Below are 19,597 nucleotides of genomic sequence, written 5' to 3' on the forward strand. Positions count from 1 at the left end.
TTTGAATTGAATTGATTCAGCATTCATATGTTCGTTCGGTGATATCCGTCGCCTATTCATCAAGTGAGTCATCCATCAACATCACAAAAACAGAGACCCCGTAAGATAACCAGAGATGTAATATTTTTTTGGTCCGAAACCCGAAACACCATTGATTTCATGCTAGTGTATTGAGGAGAGACCGTGAAAGCCAGGCCCTCACCCCCCCTAGCCGAGTCCAGAGCTCCCCAACGTCCGCCGGCGACAGGTCCCTGTACCTCACGCCGACGGATCGAGGATGACGGACGCGAGGCCGCCGAATGCACAATACCACAGCTCCCCAACAACCAGCCCGAGGATATACATAGACATTGCTGGTCGCTTATTTGTCCTTCTTCGCCTTGGCACCCTTGACCTTTGCCGTTCCGCGGAGGGTCTTTTGTCGGTTCTTGCGCTGCTTGCCTGGTGCGTGTTAGCATCTGATGACGTCGTGACGAGTATAAAGACGCACGCTGCTGTCGCGAGGCACGCTCGGCCTTGGTGGCGAGGCCAACCCGCACCAATCGGTACTGGGGCTCGAACTTCTTCATGGCCTCGGGGGAGTCGTAGACGAGGGCGAAGCCGGTGGTCTTGCCGCCACCGTACTGGGTTCGGAGACCGAAGACGGAGATCTGGTCCTTCTGGGCCTTGTAGAGGCCGCCGAGCTTCTCGCGGAGCTCATCCTTGGAGATGTTGGCGCGGTTGGGGTGGAGGATGTCACTGAAATCGCGTCGAGTCAGCCCAAGTTTCCTGCCATGCCTGGTGGTCCTCTGTCCATCCTGCTCATCAAGGCTTGCCCGCCTTTTTCTTCCCAATTTCTGGACAGATATATTTCGTGTATCGTGATGTCTGGTGCACAGCGGGCACAAACCAGACCGTCCGAGAAATTCAAGACGGGCAGAGCGATGATGATCTTGATGGACGAGGACCGCGCGAGGGGTATCAGATTTTGAGGGTCACTCACACGACCATCTGCTTGCGGCCCAGCAGAGGGTTGCGGATGAACTTGCGAGTTCGGAGGGTGACGGGGGAGTCGTTGTCCGCCATTTTTGCCGATTGTCGTGATGGTCTCTGGGGGTGAGAGTTGACGGGGGGAGAGACTGGGGGCGGCGGTGTTGTCGTGGATTGAAGTTGTCGCGGGCGGGACACACAGTCTAGGCAGAGGGAGAGCGAAAATTCCGATTTCCCGTGTCGCTTAATTGGGTCCAACCCTAAACAGGTGCAGGGAAAAATGCTTGTGCGTTGGTTTGTGCCTTGGATTTAAGGCGGTGACCACCCACGAGGGCTTTTTTTCATGTGTGTCACGTGAGTGTGAAGGGTCTCCGGAAGAGCTTCGGATGAATTGTTGCCGAAATTGTTAGTGAGACTCTGCGTTGGCGATGGATGAGCTGCAACTCCAGTTTGAGTGGAGATACTCCTCAAGCAGTATCCAATGGAGTCGCTTCTCGAGACTTCTCGAATGGCTTCATGATGGTCTGTTGTCAAGATACTTCAAACTGATGTTGAGGGGAACTGTCACAGGCATCAGCACTCAGCACGTTCGCTAGCATGGCTTCAACGACACGCCAAGTTAACCGGTTCTGCCATCAATATCTCCAGCTTGAGCCCGAGTTGGACTTTCCCGAGTCGGCTCTACTCAAGACTTCTCAAGTCCAGGATGCTCTCTATACAAGACTATTCGCAGATGATGCCGTTCGATACGGGCCTCCACCACGTTACCAGCTCCGGGTTCTCAAGGAGCTCATGTCTCGAGTTGAGGCCAGCATCGACGACTGGGATGAGTATGTAAGTCGTATTCGAAATCGCTTCTGATGTGTCATTCCACGTAATTTATGTCTTTCTAACAGGCTGCAGGGCGTATCTGATGACTTGATGTCTGCTCTCTCGGTGCTACTTGCAACACCACTCCCTGCTGAGGTTTCATCTGTTCAGAAAAAGTGCTATGTCACATACCATCTTTCCGACCTCTGTCAAGAGGCTTCACTTGAGTCAGCCTCTCAAGCACCTCACATCACAATTCTCGAGAATCGTTCTCTCATCTCAGCATCGGGGACCACTGGCCTCCGCACATGGGAGGCTGCTCTCCATCTGGGAACGTACCTCTGCCAGAACAAAGGTCTTGTTCAGAACAAGCGTATCTTGGAACTCGGCTCAGGTACAGGTTATCTGTCCATTCTCTGCGCAAACTTTCTCGGCTCGACGCATGTACTCGCATCCGACGGCTCGGATGATGTGATCAATAACCTCCCCGAGAACTTCTTCCTCAACAACCTTCAGGATTCGACCCGCGTGGTACCAATGGAGGTCAAGTGGGGACACGCACTCATGGGCACAGAGGAGGAGAAGTGGAATGGTGGACGTGCCGTCGACGTAGTGCTCGGAGCAGACATTACCTACGACAAGAGCGTGATACCGGCTCTGGTTGGGACTATTCAGGAGGTTTTCGACCTCTATCCACGTGTGGAGGTCTTCATCTCGGCAACCCAGCGCAACGAAAAGACCTTTCAGGTGTTTTTGGACAAGTGCCAAGCCAACGGGCTCGCCGTCGAGGATCTAGAGTTTGAGGTTCCAACGCGCGAGAGGCAAGAGGGTCCTTTCTACAATGACAAGGTCGCTATCCGGATCTGCAAAGTCTCGAAAGAGTAACCAGAAACCTGGAGCATTGAAACTCGACGCCATACCCGATTCCATCCAGAGAATCGGACGAGGACCAATCGCGGCACTGCGATACTCCCCATACATTCCAGTCGTCAACCGAGGCGTTGACCGTCGACACAACGGAGGGTCTCGGCCTTGGCGCCAACCGCCGACTTTACAGAATGCGGCGTAGATTATCGTCGGAATACCCGGAAGAGAGCTTGTTGGAGAACTCCAGCAGAGCTGTTCGCAACAAACTCGGCTACCCGGGACTTGGCCGTCAAAGGGTCATGCCACTAGATCATCAATCAGACCATGACGGGCGTCGGGGACCCGCAGTTCACCAACACTCTTGCATCCCGCTAGGAGATTTTCCTCAGTCCCCATATGATCAAGGAACCCCGAGGTTTCGGGTGCAGCTGATAGGGCAATTGCGTGGTCGTCACGATACGTAGATGTGCCTGTGGATATACGGACATCGTCACACCACTCTGCCGGTTCACACGATCATGTCTCGGGATTTGGCTCCTGACATGGGCCCATCATTGGCTGACTTTATTCCTACGGGGGGCATTTGATGGGGTTTTGAGGGGTCAATTGGCTATGCATTTCAGCTGGACTCGGTTCGTGTACCAAAATATCGAGACTCCCGAGCATCGACATCTAGACCTACGTGCCAGATCCAAAGCGTGACAAAGAGCTTGAGCCAGACTCGTCATCAGGGCTCAACACGACGGCCAGAACCAAGCCTCCCAAGACCCCTGAGGGCGATTGGGTTTGCGTCGGGGAGAAGCGAAGGCGGGTTTGGCAGCTCGAGGCTTCGATCGGGAGGCTCGAGAGCTTGGGTCGATCTGAGCACCGCGATTGGTTCCACCCCACCTTTGATGGCGGCGGGTGGTGTCAAGGTGCGCAGCGTTTTGGCACATTGAAACATTCCCATCCGGATCCATCAGTTCGGTCAGGTGGGGTTGAGGGGGGGTGCTACGAGACATGAAGTCATCCATCCGTCGAAAGCCAGGAACGTGGCACCCATGGTCTGCCGCCAGAGGGTGATGGGCTGGGCTTGCAGAAGCAAGGTGAGCCACGGGGTCAGTGGCCGTGGACGAGAAAGAGGAGGCGGTGATCCGGGCCACGGCAGACCGGGGAGGGCTTCTGTGATGTTGGGGGATGGAATGCGAGCTTGGGCCTGTCAGGTACGGCGACAGAACTCCGGATCGACGCCATGATGGTGCCAAGGAGGAGGCATGTACGTGGATGGTCTAGTCACTGGTGAACAAGAAGTTTGGGACGTTGTGAAGCTTCGCACTGTGCCTGCATCTGTCTCAGGATGAGAACAAGTAAAGTGGTGTAGATGGAGGGTTTGTGAGCTGTCTCGAACAATTGACAGGCAAGTAAACGACCCATTTGACGTATGTCATTACACAAGGTCGAAACTCTTGTCCTGTGTCCTTGACAGTATGAAACGTCATGGCCTGCTTGATCTGCTTGAAAGTGTCGAGCCCCTTGCGTAATGACCTGCCACGAGGAAGCTTTCCCCAGATGACCTCGCTCTGACGACTACCCTAGACATTCTGGAGTATCTTTTCCCGGTTTTACACCTACATCATCTGGACGAATCAGTGAAGAGAAGGCAATCGAACAACCTTTTGTCCAATGCATGCAAGGCAGATCAGAACATCCGACGTCTATCAAAGCCCGGGGAGATTAGCATCGAAGCCCTTGACCGGAGCCTGACCCTTGCTACCCGGAGGACCGGTCAGTGCTAGAGGGACTTTAGGGGGTGATGGTGAGAATTTGGGGTAAAATGTTTGAGAAAGAGGGGAAAAGAGACGGTCTGGTGCTAGAAAGAAGCTTGTGTGAAACCTGTGTCTCTCCTCCGCGGAGGAGGCTTTTTCTTCAACTTTCTGTGTTAGGCGGTATGAGGTGATGATGCCTCAGACAACGTCATGCGGTTCGGCAATCGGCTATGCAAGTTTGAGGTCAACGATGGAGGGCCTCACGATTGGAAACCCCTGGCAACAAAGACAAGGCAAGGGACAAGCATTCTTTCCACAGCTTCCAAAACTGGGTTTCGATGGGAATGGGACATCTCGGCGAGTTTGCCATATTGTGTCTTGTCTTGTCCCCGGGCTTCTGGGAACAAAGGTCCATTCTTTATTTCGGGAACGTTGTGAGAGCTGACAGGGGATATCCCGGCATCTCCAATTTGGCCCGGGGGGCTTGAGAATGGCTATCATCATTTTTCAGGGGGATTTGCTGCTTGATTGCTTCCTCTCATAAAAAAAACCTGTTATCGTCATCTCACAGGCCAGTTCTGACGACCATCCATCCCCCATCACCCCACGAATCTCGTGTGAGTGTCTGTTTTGTTCTTATCAGTAGGCTGTCCAACAAACCGCCCGGTCAGAATACTAATTAAAAGGCTCCCGCCTGTAGCCGCCCCGGCCAAGGGTGGTCACCAACCGCCCAGAGCTAAAAGATTTGGTTCGTGATTGCGGGCTGCCATTGCCTTATCACCCCCTCAGGCCCAGGAGGCACAGTGCATGGTCGGGGTGCCAATTTGAGAGAGGAAGCGCGTACGGATATTGGCCTTCTTCTGTCCGGATAACAATGTGACCTCTTGCATATCTCTTTGGCTACTACTGCAACGTTCTTCCAACTGCCATCAGGCAATTCTTTTTCGAACCGGCTGCATATCTGCACGTGGTCAGGCGTCCCCAGGCATTACACTTCTTTCCCCTCTTGATCCAATTTATTATGCGTGAGATCTCTTGCAGGTGCATTTCGCTCGCGTAAACCATTGCAGTAGCAGCTGGAGCGCGGCAGAGAAAGGGGACCCATCCAAATGCCAGTTCAACACCAATCGCCACAGCACGAGCCCCCCCTGGACGGGCGGCGCCACGGACTCGAACTACTGAATGGTGCTTGTTGGTAAGAGAAAAACTGACTGATTAGATTCTGTTATCCCCACTGGACTCTTTAATGCCAAGGAAGAAATGGGGCTTGACAGGCTTTCTTTATCGCTCAACACCGACCGGGCTACTCCGGGAAGGCATCGTGAAAAAATATGCAGAGAAAAGCCAAGCCAAGGCACGGATGGGTTCGGTTCTCCAGAATGCCCGCTTTATCCACTATGGGACCGCCCGCCACCAAGGAAGAAGGAAGGGCTTGGGATCGAGTCCATTCCCAGATCGGGGGAGCTTGACGAGAGATGCGTTGTTGCAAGTTATTTCTGTGCTGCAACGACGGTTTTCTTTGTCAGACTCATCATGTTCGTGTTTGACAACAATTGTTCTGGAACGTTGGAATATCACAAGGAACGAGACCTCGTATCCTGGTAGAAGCAGAGAATCGTTCTTGGTCAGACACTGTCCAGAGTCACACCTGTCTTGGAAAAGAAGAAACAAAATCATGCTCATCGCTGTGGAGGATGGCGTGCGGAACGAGCCACACGGCGCCATTTTGTTACCATCGCCAGCAAACCAAGCAGCGCAGCAAGCAAAGTAACCCAACCCAACGACCCTGTGAGAACCTTTGCGAACCTGGATTGCAACACTGTGCAATGAAGCCCGTATCGAGCTTAGCTGACGCTCTCTGGCCTAAAAAAAGGGCGGCGGACACACACACGCACGTCCACACCCACAACGAATGATCCACCAAAAGCTTGTGCCATGGCGACAGAGCCCAGGCTTCTTCCTCCCCCCCTTGTCCTTGGCCATCCCATGCCGTCGGAAGTGGTCATGGTGGCCCTGCGGCGCCCCAATCGACGAGGTGGGATCCCCTCCCCATGGGTTGGGCTAGCTCCAAGCCCAGCTCTTCTTCTTGAGAAGCCAAGGCACGGGCGTGCCAGGATAAGGGGGGTTCGATGATGGGATGGCATTGAGTGAGGGAAAATGTACCCGTGTACTTCTGGTTACGGCAAGACATGGTGCTCTCCTTGGTTCTGACTCGCTGCTTGAGACCTCGACTTTCCCCTTCATTTCCCAATTCCTGGCTCCGTCCTTTTCGTACCTGGATCTCGTACTTGGTACATGCCTTTACGAGGTAGTTTAATCAATTGCTGACCCCTCCCCTCATCTTTCACTCCCTCTGGCTCATCCTGAGATGGATATCTTTATTAATGAACCACCCTGCTCTCTCCCATCCCCCCAGAATACCAAGCATCACACTATCTCACTCCCGTGTCGACTTCACCTCTTTTGTGTGTCTTGAATTATCTACACGGTCAACTCTCGTCGAGTTCTTCTTCTCCATAATCATTCTCACCGTCACTTAATTGTTCACTTACCGCTCGCCTCTTATCGCGGACCGCATCTTACAGCTTCCCACCCACACACGTTCTCCGTACACGGTCGCAGATTGGCCCCCCTCGAGCTTAACAAACAACTGCCGTACATAGCCGGTCCTCTTTCCTGCGATACCTCGACCTGAACAACCGTAACATCAACCCACGCACATATTATCCGGCGACCGGCACTCCAGTGCCTGCATCTCACATATTGCGACACCACCATTGGGCTACACCGTCAATTCCCACGTTACAAGAGCATTGTGGACAAACCCGACTTCTTCAACGACACACGCTCGCGATATCCTCTTGATTGAGGATTTATCTTTCACCTTCCTCGCTCTTCCCCAAATACCACATCAGTCGCCTCGATGGTCTCGTCATTAGACGTGAGACCCCATTTCTTCGCCGGGCAGAGCCGACCAGTATCATCGACATCAGTATCAAGCACGAGTAGCTCTCTCAACGCAATTTCCACACCCATCAATTCCACCACATTCTCGCTACCAAAGATGGCTTCCGGAGCACACAACTACAGCTTTGCTCTGCAAAAGTACATGCTCCTCCAGGAGCAGCACCAAGAGCTCTGCGATCGTCTCGACCAGATCCGCCCCGAGCTCACCATTACCACCCGTTCCCTTAACTCGTCACCATCCACATCACCTACACGATCTTCCTCATCATCACTCTCGGTCCCCTCGTCACCGAAGCGCCATTCCCGAAGCAGCGGACGACATCATTCGCGTACCCACGCCCGGTGCAGTGGCTGGGAGGACCGCAACGAACTCACCACCATTGTCGACGAGGAGACTCTCTTTGAGATCTCGGCCGAGGAGCATCGCCTATCCGAGGTCAACGAGAGCATCAAGCGCACCCTGACAGAGCTTCTCAACTGCAGCAGCGTGCGTGCCGACCGGGCATTCAGGACCTGGGTTCAGACAAGACTCATGGAGACGGAAAAGGAACTCCGGATTGGACGAAGGCGACGAAGCTCGGGCAACGAGTAGGCGAAGTAGGCGTAAGCCGGCAACTCCCCGCCGCCGCCTCCGCCATCATCATATCACCACACAACGACATTTACCGTTGTTGGTGGTGGCAAAACAACCGACATATTTCGCCTCCACCCACAATGGTTTACGACGACATCAAAAACCAACCACTTGGCATAATCTCTAATTCTTCTTTGTCCTTGCATTTTTTATTTGTCTTGCATTGGCTGGCGTTTCTGGTTGGATCGACAAGGCCTCGAACGGCATATGGCCTCTGGAAAGAGAAAGGAAAACAAACCACTACATTCTGGAAATTGGACTCTTTTGGGACGAAAGCCGGGGTCTTTACTCTGATCAAACGGGGAAAAGCGTTGGTTCTGGGAAGAGAAATACCCCATAACGCTACAAACCTTGATCTCTATCTTCTTTATTTTTTGGGTTCAGCCGGAGTGGAAAGGATGGGAACACAAGCCTGCATAGCGTGCGGCAAACTTGGGGCATTGGGGGCAAATATTCTCTGTTTCTTGCCAAAAAGAACTTCTGGACTCTGTGGTGGCATCGCGTGGCTACTTTTACCTTTTCGTTTACATTCTTGAGCTGCGCTGGTCGATGGAAAATCACGCGGGAGATGGACAGAGTCTACGTTTATCATGAAGATCTCCCGAGAGGAGACTTTTCTTCAACATCAATTTTTTTTTTAGTGATAGCGATGAATGGATTCACTATCAATGCACCTGCGATTGCGGCGCACAAACTACTTTAACTTGTTCATCTGTTCTTGAAGCCATCGTGAGAAACTTCGGGATTCATCACCCAGGCTACCTAACCGCTGAAGAATGGATGATATGATGTGAAACATAGCAAACTGACAATCAGACCCGAGGTTGAAAGCCGCTGGTGCCCCACGTACTAGAAAGATAGCGAGACAACACGCGTCGAACCCACAATCTTGCAGTTTGATCGGCCCCGACCCCCCCTTGCTCGCCCTTCGGCGGTTGGGGGGAAATGAAGATCATTTCGCAGCAAGTCGTCGTCCCCTGGCGCCGCCGGACGGAGCTCCACCAACAACCGTAACGCGACGACGGGGGATGGAACAGGGAGGTGTTTTTTCGACGGTTGGAAGTTGTTTGATAGCCAGGCATGGGCTTTGATACGTGCTAGTCAAAGTATTGGCTTCTATCGATCGTGATCGTTTGATTGCCACCTGAGCGGTCCAAGCACACCCTTCCACACCGCTGAACTTCCAAAACGGTGCTCCCAGCCCGGGGATCGGCGCCACATACACATAGTCTAGGATGGCGGGCTTTCTGTACACCGAGCAACGGCGGGATTCACCTTGCGATGAGGCTGACAGTCTGAACCTTTGGAGTTGTGACGTCGAGAATCTGGTTTCTTGGGGATTACACGACTTGTTGCTGTCATGTTTGGGGTAAATGTGTGGAAATTTGGATACATCGTTGAGTAACGGTTACATCATTGACAAACGTTTCTTCACTTGGCAATGTAGCATGCCCTCTTACATCAGGGGCCCTGTTTTTCGATATCCAGCCTTGACTACGGGGAGGAGAATGCTACCCAGTTTGAGCCTCAAAGATTCCCCGGCAACGGGAAGTCTACTACCCTAGCGCTCCCGCGGATGAGCTCATGACCATCTCTCCGAGATGAACAGCTCAGAGATACACACCCTCACACGGTCATGCGCAACCAACCTTGGGGTGCCATCTTTTTTTCTCCGGTGTGACTTCAACGGTCGTCGATCTCGTCGGGGGAAAAAATCTGGATCCTGGCCAAGCATAAAACATCATGATGACATTTCGGTGTCTTGATCTGATATGACGTAGTTTTCTTTGATCGAGATCTCTCGTCTTGTTTCGTCGATGGCTTCAAGTGGTTTTTCCCCTTTGAGTAATGAGCTTGTTCGGATTCGGTCTTTGTACACTTGACTTGTTTCGCACATGTCGGTGAGTGGCGAGGTGGACACAAGTCCGGATGTTTTCCTCCTCCTCGAGATAGGTTGTGAAGCCATGATATGATGGATGTTTGATCACTGATTTCGCTACAACGGGGAACTTTCTTTGTTGTAGAGGGGTTGGTAACGTCATAACTGCCATGACTTCAACGGCTTTTGGATGGATCTGAGGTAGGAGGACTGCAGGGAGACAAGGACTTCCTTGGCTGAGTTGCCAAGATGAACCCTGGTCTATCGCACCCACTCGGATGGATACAGTATGGACTTGAGTTTGAGGTTATGAATCTCTGGCTATGTTACTGTAGCCCATTATCAAGTGAATAAGGTGATTAGGTGGTGTTTGTCGGTTCAATACGGAGGCCTAAACTTCTCACCTTTGACCCTACCCTTGAAGAAACGTCGATTTTTCCCGTAAAAGAAACCTTTCAAGGTATCTTTTGAGGCTTCTCTCCGAATGCGGCGTAGAAACCTGTCAAGCTCCGGGAGCATCTTCTGATAAGACGGTGATGTCTGTATCAAGCCCAGAATTTCTATGTCGCGGCAAGTGATCAGGTGCGATGGGATAATGAGTGACGATGAAAGCCAATGCTTGGAAGGCCCCTGTTGTCAAGATCCCCTTGTTTCTAGAACATGAGCAGCAAGAACGTTGGAGGAGGAGAGGGGTGTCATGTGATGCCCTGAGTGATTGAGCTACCAGCCACATAGCTGTGGCGCTGATCGCTAGCGCCACCCGCATGGAGATTCTTTCCAGGTTGAGCTTCGCGACAGTGGCTGGTGCTGGTGAACTCAAACAACCTTCCAAGACTTCGGACGACGCGACTTTGGTCATCAACAATCCCCTGTTACTCTCATACTTGTTTCTTATTGTCGCCTTGCAAAGAGGACTGCTCTCTACAGAGTTTATTGACGACACGCCATGTCTGTCCTCCTCGAGACCAGCGTGGGCGATATCGTCATCGACCTCTTGGTCGACCATGCGCCGAAGCTCTGCGAAAAGTAAGTGCTTGACATTTGGCTTCTCTACACGATGGATCGAGCTAACAGTCATCTAGTTTCCTCAAACTTTGCAAAGTCAAGTACTACAACTTCTCACCCGTTCACTCCGTTCAAAAGAACTTCTCCTTCCAGACCGGCGACCCTCTCGGCCCTCTCTCTAAAGACTCTGATGGCGGCTCGTCAATATGGGGTCATTTGTCCGGCGACACTTCGAAACGAACGTTTCCTGCCTTCTTTCACCCGAAGTTGAAACACCTTGAGCGAGGGACGGTCAGCATGGCGACAGCACCACTGCAATCCGACCCAGACACGCGCGTGGCGGCTTCCCAATTCATCATCACACTGGGCGAGGACACGGATTTCTTGGATGGAAAAGCTGCCATCTTTGGCAAGGTTGTGGAAGGATTTGATGCTTTGGAAAAGGTCAACGAGGCGATTGTCGATGACAAGGGCTATCCCCTCATCGATATCCGGATAAAGCACACAGTCATTCTGGATGACCCCTATCCTGACCCGCCTGGACTACGGGAACCGAGCTCGAGTCCTCCTCCTACCGACCAGCAACTTAAAACCGTTCGGATTGCCGATGAGGCGGCACTTCACGCTGATGACAATGTTGACGAGGAGGAGCTGGAAAAACGACGACGCAACCGGGAGGCGCAGGCGCAAGCACTGACTCTGGAGATGATGGGTGATCTGCCGTTTGCCGAAGTGAAACCTCCCGAGAATGTCTTGTTCGTCTGCAAGCTGAACCCGGTCACCGGGGATGAGGACTTGGAGCTGATTTTTGGCCGGTTCGGCAAAATCTTGAGCTGCGAAGTAATCAGGGATCAAAAGACAGGCGACAGTCTCCAGTATGCATTCATCGAATACGAGGACAAGGCATCTTGCGAGGCAGCATACTTCAAGATGCAGGATGTTTTGATTGACGACCGACGAATTCACGTCGACTTTTCCCAGAGCGTCAGCAAGCTTAGCGACGTGTGGAGAAACGACACCAACAAGAAGCGTCGAGCCAATGCTGGTCGCGGCGGCTGGGGAGGTGTTCGGGAGCTGGAGAAGCGCCGACAGTACCGTGAAGAGAGGGAGAGGAGCACTGAAGGCGACTACGGAATGGTCTACGGAGAGGAGGAGATGAAGGGAAAGCTGGAGCGCAATGGACCTGGTCGACAGAGGGATGATGGCCCTCCACCGAAGCCTCGCGATGCTGAAGGTTCGGGACGACGACGGAGTCGAAGCCGGAGCCCTCGACCGCGAGACCGAAGTCGAGACCGGTATCGCAAACCCAGGGATGACCGCCGAGGGGACAGACGAGACTGGGACCGGCGAGATCGAGATAGAAACCGAGACCGAGACCGCGATCGCAGAGACCGAGATAGAGATAGGGATCGATATGGGCGGGACGATTATGACCGCAGGTCGAGGAGGTAAAGAGTGGCGAATCGGCGACACGGAATACAAACGGCGCAAAACCCTGCAACCGTTGATGGTCTCTAATTCAATCGAAAGCAAGCGTTTCGACCCCTTGATGTGGATCCCTCAACTAACACCAACCGACATGTGCATACATGTGGCATTACACGAGCATGGGACACCAATTCGTCCTAGCCTACGAGTTTGGCAGTCTGTTTATCTCGTTGTGGACGGGTGTTTGCCCGATTCTGCTGCCTCCGTTCATCATGTACAAGTGACCTCCCCGGCATACATGCGGTCCTTCGGAGCTCCCACGAGCATCGCGCAACAGTCTGAGTAGGCCAAATGGATCGAATTCATACCGTCTACGCACGAGCGACGTTGGTCGTCAACGTGAGCACATGCTGGCGGGCGTGGGTGAACCGGGGATCTCCCTCCCGCTGCTGAGCAACCCCAGCTGTCATTCTGGACAAGATCCCCGGGCCACTCCATCTTCTTTCTGCCAAAGCGTCGCTTGCCAGCAGCATCCCCCACGCATTTCTCAGCATCTGGAGGCCTGTGACACATGACAAGTCTCTTTGTGGACGTTCAGCAGATCACAGCGCCAGCATTATTAACCCAGTCTCACCAACGGGCGACCAGGCATGGCAGAGCAGCACGCCACGGCATGTTTGGCTTCACGTACGGGTACTGCATTCTGTGCGAGCGGACATGTAGACAAGAATCTGACTGAACCATGACCTATAGCTGAACCTTCTGGATGGATCAATAAGCCACCTCTCGGCTATGCTTGCTGTGCCTGCTTCGCCTTCGACAAGACTGGGCACGGCGCTCGATCGAAAAATGCAAGACACTCGGGGGTGAGACGACATCTTCTCACCACGTTGAGATGCTGCTGTACGGCCAAGTGCATGGCATCCAGCCTTGGTTCACTCTGGAAGCATCTGCCACCCAGCTCGCCCAAGCCATCTCGCCTGGCAGGGATGGTGGATTCCAGAGCTGAATCTTGGGCCGAGGCAAGAGTGGCTGGCTGTATGCGCAAAGAGAGATCAAAGACATCGTTTCAGATCGATCATTGGGTTCGGTCGGCATTGATGTTAATGGATGGTGACGATTGGCGGTGCCACATCCCGACCATCTCAACACGAGCTCCGGGCTTCGAGGACCGACGTCCGAGCCTGGGAATAGCGCTGTTTCTGATGAATTGCATCATCATACCTTGAGGTGATACCTGGCTCTGGGGTCCCATATCGTCCGTGTCTATGACCAAGCAAGACCTTGGGAACCTGCTCGGTCAGCATGGGCACCTTGGTGCATACTGTAACACCGACACATAGGTATCTCGGGCATGAGACCTTTCAGGCGAGACTTTGTCGAGATGTGCAACCTTGGGGAGGTCAAAGAGCCTGTCGCAGGGTGCTCGAGGGCTGGGACATGGCCTGGACTGCGATTTGAGTCCCTGACGGGAAGCAACATGCGCCGAGAGAATTCCACGAGGCCTTGTGATATTATCTTTTGAGAAGGGTGAGTTTCAGATTCTTCTCTGCAAGCGTCCTTGGCTCTGGATTCGAGAGATGGAGATCCCCCCGCGTGCTTTTCGGATCGCTACAGATGTTTCTGACCCTCAAGGACATAGCAACCATGGTGTGGATGATCTCGCCGTCAGCCACCGTTCAGTCCTCCCCCTCACCTTGCTTGATGGGAGTCACAGAGAGGTTCAGAGTCAACCCCTGGACACGATGGGCCAATCGCCAGTGCCACAGGATACGCAAGACGGAAATGTGCATCTTCACGTTCCACACCCTTTAATGACAGCGCGGTAGGCTACATTTCCCCTCGGGACGCTGCTGGGCCAAAAATTTCCGCCCTGGGTCCCGCGCTCGCCGTGTCATGTGCAGTTGCGGACGTTTTGCTGTCCTTGACGCGGCGGCGGAGGTTGAGGTTTCGTCCAGAGGACCTGCGGGGCTGCGACAACAACAGGGTATGGAAAGAGAAAAGAAGAAGGGCAGAAGCGAGCCTATGCTTGACTAGGAAAGTCCGTTGGCCATGTGTATGTCGTCGCCCTGCCAGGGGAGAGACGGAGGCTCGATACGAGAATCTGGTTGCTCATCGATGCGAGCGGGTTCCACTCTGGAACCAATTGAAACAAGGCGGGCTCAAAGGGACGGCACTCCTATGATGCTGTTCGTTTGTTCACCGTGCTCAGTCTCTCAGAGATGTTGAGATAGACAAGTTGAACTCGAGATGGTGTCCGTCCTTGGTTGTAGGGTCTGACAACTGATGCCCCATGCCCCCTACACTTTGACGAATTGGGGGCTGAGAGATACACCCGACCTCTCTTTTGGTCTCTGCCATATTGTTTACAGCATCTATCCTACTCTCGAGATGTTGTGAGCAGCCGTTTTTACTCGAGGGACACACTGCGCAACGGAAGTGGTGCTGAAGTTGAGTTGGAGATACCAGCCCTAAGAGAGACAGTCCCCCCGAACCTGATGGAGGTGCCACACGGGGAGCAAGCAAATCAGACAGCCTCGTCAGCGATTTCATGCATGAGCCCCTTGAGCCTGGCATGTGGCGCTCCCAAGCTCGTTTTACTCGAACAACCAGGGGTTTAGTTCCTGTCCGTCAATCTGCAGCTTCCATCGGAGTCTTGCTCCTATCAGTTTGGCCCCTGGGCGACATGTTTCTCGTTCTGCCTCTGCGCGGCCGTTTCCAATACGGGCTCTGACCTTGATTCTATATTTACACCCACACCAACGCGACCGTTTGGCTGTCTGTATCCATGGCGGAGAAACTCGTGTCCTGCGTCTCGCCTTTGAGCATTGGTGCCCAAAGATGAGGGCACAGCTTCGACCCAGCAACGGGCTCAAGGAGGATGAAGCCCTCAACCCAACACTGTACTTTGTGCAACGGCCGACACGGCGGTATCCCTCTTCAGTCGACGACTATCCCTATTGGTTTTCGCCGTGCTAAAGAAGTGCTCGGATCAATCTACAACGGATCTTGTTCGTCTAAGCAAACAACCAAGGGGGGGCCCACAGTCTGCATATTGAAGTGGGATGTCGCGGGGAAACATTGCACATTGGCAGGTTTGGGGACTGAGAATAGAAACTCGAGAGAGACGAGGAAGAAGCTGAAAAAGGCCCGAAGGGGACAGCGGATCAGCTTCTTGGCCATGGCTTGCTCTCGTCGTCTCATCTCCTTGTCTTGCTTGACGGAGGCTTGGGGTGCCAAGGCGTCCTGGCCATGTTGCAGACGACCACTGTATGGGTGTTTGCTCAATCGAGTTAGACGCTGCGTTTGTTCTGCTATCGAATCACGGGCCTTGTGCATCAAGATCGTCGCTTTCGCTTCGATATGTGCCGTTTATCCTAGCAAGGGTCAGCTAGGGGCCCAGGGTCTCATCCCAAGTACCGGGTTTGAGGAACTTTCCCCGAAGAATGCCACCGCTTGATCTGAGCCGCATGGGGATGTCGACATGGGTCTTCGGGGGCTTCGTTGAATCAGGAGAGCCAAGGCAAACTTGGACCCCCAGGCTCAGGCTCTCACTGTGCTGGCTTCTCTGGTCGCAGCGTACTGGTGTTACACGACGACAAGAATGTGTTTACAGCATCTGTTGACGAGTGACCATGCGCTGCGTCACAGCCGAGAGGGGACTCTGCCCACCCCCCAAGCTCTGCTCTCCTGAACTTGCCATAGGGACGGCCTTCTCATCATCTTGGAACCATCATGTCTTGTGACATTGTCTTACTGGTTGCGAGTTTGCTCACTCAGCCGGGGCCAAGACATGGGCGAGGTTTTGGCAAAAGACATGTCTGTTTGCCCCCGCAGTCATCTCGTCGCTGCCCGTTTCTTTATGACCCCCTTTCTCCATATAGATACAGGGCCGAGAAAGGAATGGAAACCGTTTGGCAAACAAGTCCCTGGACATGACAGTGGGCTGCTTCGAGATTGCTGCTGCACAGAGATCCGATCAAGGGTTGAATAGGCGGCGCAACGTGGGGAAGAAGAGCGTCAGTCTCGCCTCAGATGCTGTGCCAGAGTCATGAATTACGCCAACTATACAGACTCTAGACATGCGGCTGAGTTGGAGACAGAGATGAACATGTCTCAGAGGTGTGTCTTGGTCCCAGCGGCGTCCTGAGGGCTCATGGTTCTGTCAAAAGTCTCAGACCAGCAGGGCTCGCTGTACGATCCGGGGAAGACCTCAATCTGATCGGGAATCCAGATCTAGGCGCCCCTCTTCTCCTGCTGGGATCCATCCCTGGCATGTTTGCAGCCGCCTTACTCAGATAGCCATGGAAGCTAGTGCCGCATGGCATCCTCATCATTCTGCAGCTACCTGTGGGCATCCGAAGACCGGCGGCCCTCGCGTAACTGAGGGTCGCGGCAGCCACACAGCGTCCGCGGCTCGCTCCACATCCTTGCAAGGTGAGAGAGAGACGTTGACATCTGCTGTGGTAGGTGTGTGTGCTTGCGAAGCTACCGGAGGATCCCTCGACCATTTCCCTTTGGCCGCCTCTCTGAGTGGGCACGGTGGTCTTCCCGGGGCGAGGGGGCCGTTTATTGGACGGAGAGATAGTAGTGAGCAGGCTGGGTGAGGCAAACAAAGATATAACGTCCTGTACCAGGACTAGTGGGAGAGTGATGCGGGCAGAGTATAACAACATGCCACGGCTGCAGATCTTGCCGCCTCTGATGCTCTCCTTCTTTCAATCTCTTGATCTTGTCGAACACGTCTTGTCTGAGCTGTCAAGTTAAGAAGTGGTGAGATTTGTCTTTTACTTCAAATCTCGACTCAACTGCTTGATACAGCTGGCAATATACACTCTCCATCCTTGACCGGACAAACCACTTACACTTCCCGAGCCCCGGCGGACGAGTGCTGGCAAACCGGCAACGACTCGTACATTACGCACCTTGTCCCTAGGACCAAGACTCATCAGAGTTTGTCATTGAATCGATCCAGGCTGACTCGACAAGACGGTTGTTGGCACTGATGAGGAAGCCTGAGCTGCAACCTCTTCCAGTCACCCGTTGAGCATCTCCCCACTCACCCTTTACCCCTTAATCCTCGACAGACTTGGTAGTTATACCATGGTGACCCCGACCTGCTACTCGCCGGCCGACGTCCGACGGTATAGCAGGATGAATGGCTACTCCTCATACCCGGAGCGCCGGAGTCTGGCTTACCCCATCCACCCGGATACACGAACGACCGTCATGACTGAGAGAGACATGATTGATGATGTAACGCCCCAAAGGAAGCGCATCGCAGTCGCTGTGAGTGTATACCCTGCCTCCCTTACCCTTTACGTCTTCTCCCCCTGGTGTGTGTGGTGTGCGCGAGACTTACATAGTTGTGTAGCGGGCTAACAACAGATCCAGTGTGGGCGGTGTCGAAAGAGGAAGATCCGGTGCAGCGGCGATTCCGGGAATGGGGGACCATGCACAAACTGCAAGAACGCAGGCTACGAGCCCTGCCAGTTTCTCAGAGTATGTATTTAAGGGGGGAGGTGCTTTGTGACGTTCGGGGACTTACACTGCCATCTAGGTTGCTTCGCAAGAGACACCCATGAAGCAGGAGTCGTTTAACTATAGCCTAGAGGCTTCTCGACAGTATCAAGCGCGAGGAAGCTCCGTCGTACCGCCTCTCCCGTCGACTACCTCTCACTACCCCGATGGCTTGCCGATGAGTGCCAGCGACCCCATCATCTATCGAGCTCCCACGACCTTTGCGTATACCACAAAGCCCCTCTACCCCCTCTCCAACTGGGGCCATGGATACGCTGAAGATCAAGGCATCAACTACACCATGTATCCGCCGGCGTACCCTTCGATGCAAGACTCGGACTATGGCATCAACTATCGCATCGGCTCCGGCACGGTAGGCAAGTCTGAGGGCATCTGCGTCGACACGGAGCCCAACTACGCCTACAGCAGCGGGCCTCCGACCACGAGCCTGGTACACCGACCGGCTCCGGTGGCGGCCGACTCGACGAACATGTCGTTCCAGAACATGGCAGCGGGCGTCAACATGGGCGACAGGGTACTGCCCATGCCCGTGGGACGATCATCACTACCTAATTCAATAGGGTCCTCGTCGTCGTCGTACCGGAACGATTCGGGCTGCGGCTCCATCTTCGGGAGCGGCGGCAGGGGCTCCTCGGCGCAGACGTCGACCACGGCGGGCACGTCGCCTGCGAGCCCAGATTCCGAGACGCCTTCGAGTTATACGAGTTACGAGCCCTCGAGCGTAGCTTCGGCCGCGGGCTTATCCTCGTATCCTCCTATCACACTAGCCTCGCAGCTCACCCGCACGAGCAATGATCTCTACACACATGCCAACTCCTCCGAGGCTTCTCTCTATACTCCGGCCGACTCGATGCGCGTCGGAGGAGGAGGTCCAGGACCCGACCTCACGTACCGCTACACGGACACTACAACGGCAGCGACTACGGCGGCCGCTACGGCGTCGGCGCGCCGTAAGCTGCCCATGATGAACGGCGGCAGTGGCAGCGTTGGGTCGTCGTTCTCGATGGCACACGGCGCCACGACGTACATGGCGCAGCCCGCGTCGTACATGCTCCCTCCTGGAGACGTCGGAGGCACGGGGGCAGAAGCCGCGGCGGATAGCTACCGCAAGACTGCGGGGACACTTCGAGGATGAGGGGAGACGTCTGAGCCGTCGGTTGATGAAGTTGTTTCTCTTATTGGGACCATGGACTCCCTCCCTGCTGGCTCTCGGTGTTTGAAAGTGTTTTTTTTTTCTGGCCTGCTCTCAGCAGAGGAGTTGCAGTGTGTTTTATGTTTTTGGACCTGAGCATCGAGATGTGAATGAGCCAACTGCCATGGTTCTCTGTTCGTGGTGGATGACGAGAATGGCCATCGTCGTTGTCGAGAGACTCGCGAATGCAGGGGTGAGAACCTCTCTGACCCTTCCCCGCGCGGAGCAGGACGGATGAACTGCTCATAGACTTGCTGGGGGACCCTTTTTTCTCACATGAGTGAGGGGTTTGATGGGTTGAGGCTGTGAGTCACAGCGTCTGACGGGGAGGCAAGACGAGAGCGTTGGTGTTGTGCCACCCTTGGCGTTTTGTCGTCGAACACTTTCTCGTCTTTGAACGACACCGGGTTGTTATGCCTGGTCTTTTTTCTTTACCTTTGTCTCTCTTTTTCTTACTCTTGTTTTAATCACATGGTTGGTCATCATGGTGCATTGCATCTTGAATTGTTTACTCCCCAATGTCTTTGTAGAGACTGGGTTGAGTTATTGACTCGTTGCAT

At 53.8% G+C, this 19,597-nt stretch overlaps 5 protein-coding genes across 5 annotated transcripts; 4 read left to right on the forward strand and 1 right to left on the reverse strand.

The window, feature by feature from the left end:
* Nucleotides 1–361: 361 nt before the first annotated feature.
* NCS57_01071600 (40S ribosomal protein S24) lies at nt 362–1,143 on the reverse strand (the record flags this gene model as incomplete). The annotated part of the gene is made up of 3 exons (XM_053060452.1): nt 983–1,143; nt 491–738; nt 362–441 (listed from the first exon to the last, which is right to left on the reverse strand). Exons 1-3 carry the CDS (start codon nt 1,063–1,065, stop codon nt 362–364), a joined length of 411 nt encoding a protein of 136 aa, XP_052910846.1. The 5' UTR covers nt 1,066–1,143.
* A 423-nt stretch (nt 1,144–1,566) lies between these two features.
* Nucleotides 1,567–2,664, forward strand: NCS57_01071700 (uncharacterized protein; the record flags this gene model as incomplete). The annotated part of the gene is made up of 2 exons (XM_053060453.1): nt 1,567–1,803; nt 1,873–2,664. 2 exons carry the CDS (start codon nt 1,567–1,569, stop codon nt 2,662–2,664), a joined length of 1,029 nt encoding a protein of 342 aa, XP_052910847.1.
* Nucleotides 2,665–7,314: 4,650 nt separating this feature from the next.
* Nucleotides 7,315–7,950, forward strand: NCS57_01071800 (uncharacterized protein; the record flags this gene model as incomplete). Its single annotated transcript, XM_053060454.1, has 1 exon — nt 7,315–7,950. One exon carries the CDS (start codon nt 7,315–7,317, stop codon nt 7,948–7,950), a length of 636 nt encoding a protein of 211 aa, XP_052910848.1.
* Nucleotides 7,951–10,817: 2,867 nt separating this feature from the next.
* On the forward strand, nt 10,818–12,328 carry NCS57_01071900 (Peptidyl-prolyl cis-trans isomerase; the record flags this gene model as incomplete). Its single annotated transcript, XM_053060455.1, has 2 exons — nt 10,818–10,897; nt 10,954–12,328. The coding sequence occupies 2 exons, from the start codon at nt 10,818–10,820 to the stop codon at nt 12,326–12,328; spliced, it is 1,455 nt and encodes a 484-aa protein (XP_052910849.1).
* Nucleotides 12,329–17,407: 5,079 nt separating this feature from the next.
* Nucleotides 17,408–18,980, forward strand: NCS57_01072000 (Zn(2)-C6 fungal-type domain-containing protein; the record flags this gene model as incomplete). The annotated part of the gene is made up of 3 exons (XM_053060456.1): nt 17,408–17,593; nt 17,699–17,806; nt 17,865–18,980. The coding sequence occupies 3 exons, from the start codon at nt 17,408–17,410 to the stop codon at nt 18,978–18,980; spliced, it is 1,410 nt and encodes a 469-aa protein (XP_052910850.1).
* Nucleotides 18,981–19,597: the final 617 nt, after the last annotated feature.

The sequence above is a fragment of the Fusarium keratoplasticum genome, chromosome 8 (assembly GCF_025433545.1).
Source record: "Fusarium keratoplasticum isolate Fu6.1 chromosome 8, whole genome shotgun sequence".
NCBI classification, from domain to species: Eukaryota; Fungi; Ascomycota; class Sordariomycetes; order Hypocreales; family Nectriaceae; genus Fusarium; species Fusarium keratoplasticum.